Source organism: Nicotiana sylvestris, chromosome 7, assembly GCF_000393655.2.
Source record: "Nicotiana sylvestris chromosome 7, ASM39365v2, whole genome shotgun sequence".
NCBI lineage: Eukaryota > Viridiplantae > Streptophyta > Magnoliopsida > Solanales > Solanaceae > Nicotiana > Nicotiana sylvestris.
Window position 1 is genome coordinate 156,206,541 of NC_091063.1, and position 7,104 is coordinate 156,213,644.

Below are 7,104 nucleotides of genomic sequence, written 5' to 3' on the forward strand. Positions count from 1 at the left end.
TTATTTTGTAGTCGTTTTGTAGTTATATTGTCGTTAGCTTTTAAATTTTGAAACAGAGCTGTAGTTACTTTTTTCTTCCTGCATTTTTGTAGATAATGTTTATAACTGTATATGTCTTGTAGTGTTTTGTAGTTATATGTGTGGGTAGACTGTATTTTTTTGAAGCAGATTTGTATGTATTTTTTCTTCCTGATTTATTTTTAGCTATTTGTGTAGTGATTGTGTAGTTATATGTAGATAATATATAGATTAATGCTTCATTTTATGTAGTTTACTAATGTGAAATAATTTATCATTTTGTGCAGCATGGACATTATTTTGCCCCACATAATGTGGATTATGGGGTGCTTAGATTCCACACTTTGTGTGATCCTAGCATTCCTAGCCAGATAAAAGAGTTATTGTCTTCAAATGCTTTAAAGCTTTTTAAAAAACACTTGTTTTGGTTACTTACTGTCTTTCCCCTCCATTTGCATGCAAAACCAAGCTATTCATCTTCTGATGAAGTATGAACTGTCTAAGTCTAATGAATCATTTTTTTCAGTCCACTTGAAGGGGGGAAAATTGAATTTTTCATTGAGAGAGTTTGGTTTAATTACCGGTTTAAATTGTGTGAATCAGTTTACAGATTGTGGATATACTTCTAGTTATGTTAGCAAGTTAATGAATAGCTATTTTTCTAATAAAAAAAGAGTAGAGAAGTGGTATATGAAAAACATAGTAACAAATAGATCTTGGGTAAACGATGAGGATGCAGTCAAGTTGTGTATTCTTTATCTTTTGGAATTTTTTGTTTGCCCTTATGACAAAGACCATGTGTCTTTTATAGACCACTTTAGGTTCTATTTGGTAGAGTCTGGTCAGTTTGAGTCATACCATGGGGTATTAAATCGTTCAATCAGGTTATGGAATTCGTTAGGCATCGTCTAAATCCCCGTGTACATTCTTATCTCATACGGGGATGCTCATTAGCCTTGCAAGTATGACTTTATGAGTGTTGCTCGACCGTCAGCACGGAGCTTGCTACGAGATGCTCTGACTCAATACCTCGCATATTAAGATGGTTAGCTACTAAGGGGCAGATTTGGTTAACTGCCTTTGAAGAGAAGATGATCAAGCCTGAGTGGATTAAGGAATTTTTTTTCAGTTTTGTATATTGCTACATTTACCTTCATAATATCTACAATTAGTCTACATTTTTTGCCTTAGTGGAACTAACTATTTTTTTTCATCATTCATTTCACAAACATGACTGAGTCTGAAGAAAAGATTGGAGTGCTTACTCTGCCAAACAAGATTGAGTATGAAGATGAACAAGGTGCACAATCATCAGAGGTTCCAAATGCTGATTCTCCAACATTGGAACCCAAACATACAGATTGTCAAGAGGACAAGGAATCTGTGGCTAAGAAGCTCAGGAAGCTAGAAAAGGGAATTGAGCAGGTAATATTATTAACTATAATATATTTACATATTTGCTACAATTTATCTACATTTCATAACAATTTATGTAGTATACACTGTAGTTAAATTGTAGTATAATTCTATAGTCAGCCCTGTTGGGATTGCACACATTGTAGTATAACTGTGGCAATTTGTAGACAATTGTGAAAATAATACTGTACCGCTTCACACCATCTAACACAATATGTATATGATCTGTTGAAGCCCTCACCTATAATTGCAGAACAAACAGAAAAATATTATCTCAATCATAAAAATAGATTATCTACAAATCATCTATAAATATTCTACACCTTATCTACAACCTACAATTATCTACAATTTGACTACAATTTATCTACAATCTGGAAACACTGCATATTAAGTAATTTATTTTTTCTGCACCAAATAAACAGATCTTACCCTATGCTTCTGAGATAATGTTCTGTTGTTCTCTAATTCTTTGTTGAATTTGGACCCAAGAAATGTGAAAGTACCCTTCGCCTTCAATAGCTTCTCGTTGGTCCAACGTTCTAGCAATGTCCGCATATACTCTAAAAGGTCAAATATCGGCAACTCTCTTACATCTTTTGTTACAGCGTTCAACGACTCTGCAATATCTGATGTCATTGTCCACGTTTTATTCACTGTAGCATGTACTCTTAACCATCTATGATAGCCAATATCATATAGGTAAGATTTCACACGCGGGTCTACCTCTTCAATCTTCGACATCCTTTCATTAAATTCATCCAGAGTGTATGACCGTGCTGTAGCAAAGTACAATTCATGTAATTGTAGATGGCCCTTCTTGAATTTTGACCTTATATTTGTCCAAATATGCCACATGCAAGAGTAGTGTGGCATGCCCGGATAGACAATTGATGTTGAATTCAGTATACTCTCATTCCTATCTGAAACAACACACATTGAAGGTCTTTCACCATATGCCTGCTTGAATTGCTCAAAGAACCACTTCCAAGATGCGTCGTTTTCAGAATCAACCACAGCATATGCCAAGGGCAATATTGTACCTACATTATTAATTCATAAAATATTAATTGGCAGCTTTGAAAATGTATATAAAAATATAAATACATAACAACTACAATATATCTTCATAATATAGACAATTTATCTACATTTCATGTAATAGCTACAAAATAACTACAAAATTACTAAAATGTATCTACATTTTATAGACTGCCTACGAAATAATTACAAATTTTTTATACTTTTTACCTGCTACATCCATGGTGCTTGCTGTCAGCATAATCCCCATGTAGGCTGACTTTAAGAATGTCCCATCAACCACTACTACTGGCCTACAATGTTGCCAACCACTTATTGATGTACAAAGAGTAACAAATGTGTATAAGAAGCATTCATCTACTGTCTTCTTCAATTTAACAACCGAACCAGGATAAGTCTCCTCAAGAATATAAAAATATTTGGGTAATTTGTTGTAGGAGTCAGCCGGATTCCCTCTCAAAAACTGTAAAACCTTTTCCTTTGCTCTCCATGCTTGCATGTAGCTTAGGTTCACTCCGTATTCGGATAACATGTCAGTTTGTATGTCCTTTTGTGTGTAAACAGTCTTAGGATCACAATACTTTGGAATGACCATGCTACCAACTACAGTTGCAGTACGTTTGCGATGTATGAATGTTTCGTCCATTAAGGAGCATGTGTGTTATCGGTTGAATCTCCTTATCCTGAACATTGCGGAATCATTAATTGACGTTGCCTTGAAGTGCCATTTACAGTTTTCACCAACGCATACAAGCCAGTAGCTACAAAAAAATACAATATTTAATACAGATTATAAATGTAGATGCAACAAACGGACTGTTTTAACATAAAGTAACGTAAACTACAATTTATCTACAATGTTTAAAAAACATATATCTTGAGTAAAACACTGCTTTTAATGATCTTTTCTCCACAAATATCTCCATACCTTCTATGACTAGATCTTTTAACTCTGAACTGGAACTTGTACATCACAGAAAAGTGCTTCATTGCAGCAACTACAGTTTGTTTGTCCTGATACACTTGTCCTTCTTCAATAGCAGTTTGCGTAGATTCTGTTATTATTTCACTTTGATATTCCTCTATAACTGGAGAGGATGGCATATCAAGTAACTTTAGGGATCCAGACGAACCTGCATAAAAATAAAGATAAACAGTGTCATTATAATTTTGTAGAATTTTTGTAGATAATTTGTCGATATAGTGAAAATTTTGTAGTCATCCATTTTAGGATGTCAGACATTGTAGTTAAATTGTACTATAACTGTTGCAATTTGTAGAAATTTGTGAAAATAATATTGCTTCGTACATAATTAAACTGATTTGTATTTTATTTAACTAGATTTTGTTCTAAACATCGATTGTAGTTTTATTTGAAGACAACATTTTGAAATCAACAGTTTCTAATCATAGATTGTAGTTTATTTTGTCGTATAAATGTAGCAACTTTGTAGATAATTTTGAAAACAACATTGCTTTATTCTTTCATTAAACTGATTTGTAGTTTAATTGTAGTAATTTTGTAGATAATACCGTAAAACCATAATTCTATGCAATTTCGAGCTATACAAACCTGTACTTGTGTTATCGTTGGTGATTGTCAATTCCATATTGAAATCTCGTACACTTATACATAACGGATATGAACCTAAGTTTTTATTCTCCTTTTTGGTCTCCATATACACACGAACCCCCATATCATTCCTAATCTCCATTGGGGGATAATTGTCGTTCACCATGTATTTGATTTCTACAATTTTTTCTGAAGTATCAATCGATAGTTGTTCTGCAATTGTAGAAATCAGAATACTGTAGCTTGCATTCTTATCTACCACAATGACATCAACTTTAAAATCTCTAAATCTGCCATAGTTATCCCAATTCCCATTCAATTATAGCATGATTGCGATTTTGGACATGATTGCGTGTTGTTGCTGATATATTATTCTAAATTTTTTCGTTTTTTGGATTTCTAGATTGAGAGAAAAAAAGATCAAGAAGAGATATGTGATCGCCAATTTGATTTCTGAAAACGACGAAGAACAGAATATAGCAATGTTGAGTTGTTGAATCTCGAAGATTTGAATTCTACAATTTGAATTCAGTTTGTTGAAGCTGTTCGTAGTTTGTTGAAGCTGTTCGTACTTTTTTTTTAAAATTTTGAATTGTAGTTTAAGAGTAAATTACGCAGATGCGAAATCTCCTTTTCGTTTCAAAACTATTTAATGTAGAATCAATCAATCCCAAGATTCTTTCCTGATTTTTTGCGCGTTATTAAGGGAAGATTCTGCCTATTAATTCCTAATAAACGAATGGTACAGAAATTGTAGGAAAAATGTGGACTAGGCGAGTAATTTAAATACTATGCACATATTTAGTAATAAAGTTTCATAATAATATAGGAAGGAAAAAATCCCAAAAATGAACTATATCTTATACGATCCCCATAATATTTTGATCCAAAACATGTTGACTGGGTAGTATGTAATATTGAATTGGATTTCATAATATATCTATTCACTATTATAATCTCTACTTTCTAGTCTAATAGCCCGTTTGGCCAAGCTGCAAAAATTAGCTTATTTTGAGAAGTATTTTTTTTAAAAGTGATTTCTCAAAATTACTTTTGGTGAGAAGCAGTTTGTGTTTGGCTAATTAATTTGAAAAGCACTTCTGAGCAACAATTAATGTTTGACCAAGCTTTAAAAAACTGCTTTTAAGTGTATTTTTTCAAAAGTGCTTTTCAAAAAAGTGCTTTTGGAGAGAAGCTACTTTTTTCTGCTTCTCCAAAACTGCTTCTGCTTCTCTTCAAAAACACTTTTTTTCTTCCAAAAACTTGGTCAAATACCTCAATTTTTGGCCAAAAATGCTTTTGACAAAAAAAACACTTTTGACCAAAAAAAAGCTTGGCCAAACATGCTATAAATAATTTGTTGTACAGAACCCTTAAATAATAAAGTTGTCTTTTTTTTTATTCGTCAAGTTCATATAATGATCTTATATGATATGAATTTGGATTATCAAACCAGTAAGTTTGTTTGCACGGCGACTGAGAGGGTATACGTTACTAGTAATTCTAATGTACCAATCTTAGTTCATAATCTTATCTAATTATGAAAAGAAATTTTCTTATATACCAGCAGAGGCGGATCTAAGATTTTAGCGCGACGGGGCCACCATCACTTTATACATGCAAATTACTAGCGACAAAAGGCAACTTTATGAAAACATAAATGATTATGATAATATATCAACAAAATATAAATTTAATATTATCAAATATAATTAATTTGGTACTGATATAATAATACATCATAGGCTCATACCTGAACTCTATGCATTTTCATATGCAATGGGCAAAGGTTTAAACTTTAATATGTAAGTTTTTATATAGAATGTCCCGATGTGGTTGTAGTTATTCGATGAGTTAAATGTTTAGGTATCACTAATTAGAATTGAGAAAATAATCAAATATATATCTTGCTAATGCATAAAAAATCACAAGCCACTTGTGAATGTACATATGGAAGGGAAGAATTGAGTTAGTCTTGTTTTACAATCTTCAAACGGTAAATTTTATTAGTCATTACTTGGATCCAATTGTCCTCCTATTATTGTAAAGAAAATATGTTTTACTTCTCCATCATTCTTCGTTCTTTAAGTTACATGTCAGATAAAGCTTTTAAAAAAAGAGAAAGTTCTAAACAGAGAGTGAGTGAGGGACTTGAAAAAGAGTAACATAAATTGACTATTATATACTAGTAATAAACTAATTTTGAAAAGATAAAAGAAAAAAATAAATTAATTGCTAGTAAGGAGTACAGTAGTAAGTTAAAAAAAGACAGTAAGGGAAGGACTGGAAAAGGAATAAAATAAATTAAGAATTATGTAATAAAAAAACTAATTCAGAAAATATTATAGAAAACAAAAACAAACCAATTGACTAGTAAGGGAGTAATAGTAAGTAAAAAAGTAGTATGTATCCATGATTTTCTTTTTAAAACAAAGTAACCAAAAAAAAACAATTTTATTAGAACAAAAAATCAAGTTATAGGAGTGTGTTTCGAACCCAGGTAAACGGGTAAGTAAGAGATCTCACGTTGTCCAGTAAACCAGTCTTGCCGTCTGACTTTCATGTTCAAGGGGGCCAAGAAACATATATAAAGGGTTCCTTCGTATACGTACATACCACATATAATATAAATATACGTAGTTTTTGTCGAGACTAACGGGGTCCCATGACCCCCCAACACTCTATGTAGGTCCGTCCCTGTATACCAGTTCTAGTCCAATGTAATAATGAAGGCTTGTAACCACAAGCTACACTAAACCCCTTACTATATATCAGTCCCTCATCTTTGGAAGGCAAATGGGCTAGCTGCAAAAGTAATTGAAATTTAACCACTTTTTCATGTAAAGATAAAATTTGAATAAAATATTCTAAAATTTGGAAAAAATATACCATAATATGTTGGAGTTCCAACATAATATACTGGAAGTTTATACATAAGAGCTTCATAATCCAGTATATTATGATGGAACTTCCGTGTTTCAGCTAAAATAATGACTATTTTTCAATAACTTTGCAAACGGTGGTTATTTTTCGATTTCCAATCCGAAAACTGGCTA

At 32.1% G+C, this 7,104-nt stretch overlaps 1 protein-coding gene across 1 annotated transcript; it reads right to left on the reverse strand.

Annotated features, from left to right (window-relative positions):
- Positions 1–1,833: 1,833 nt before the first annotated feature.
- Positions 1,834–3,121, reverse strand: LOC138874003 (protein FAR1-RELATED SEQUENCE 5-like). Its single transcript, XM_070152502.1, has 2 exons — positions 2,686–3,121; positions 1,834–2,477 (listed from the first exon to the last, which is right to left on the reverse strand). Exons 1-2 carry the CDS (start codon positions 3,119–3,121, stop codon positions 1,834–1,836), a joined length of 1,080 nt encoding a protein of 359 aa, XP_070008603.1.
- Between the last annotated feature and the right edge of the window lie 3,983 nt (positions 3,122–7,104).

Excerpts from the sequence above, each read along its gene's own strand:
- LOC138874003 (XM_070152502.1), bottom strand. The coding sequence starts at position 3,121 with ATGGACGAAACATTCATACATCGCAAACGTACTGCAACTGTAGTTGGT. Across the intron at positions 2,478-2,685 it reads AAGCACCATGGATGTAGCAG|GTACAATATTGCCCTTGGCA; the intron begins GTAAAAAGTATA and ends TTAATAATGTAG.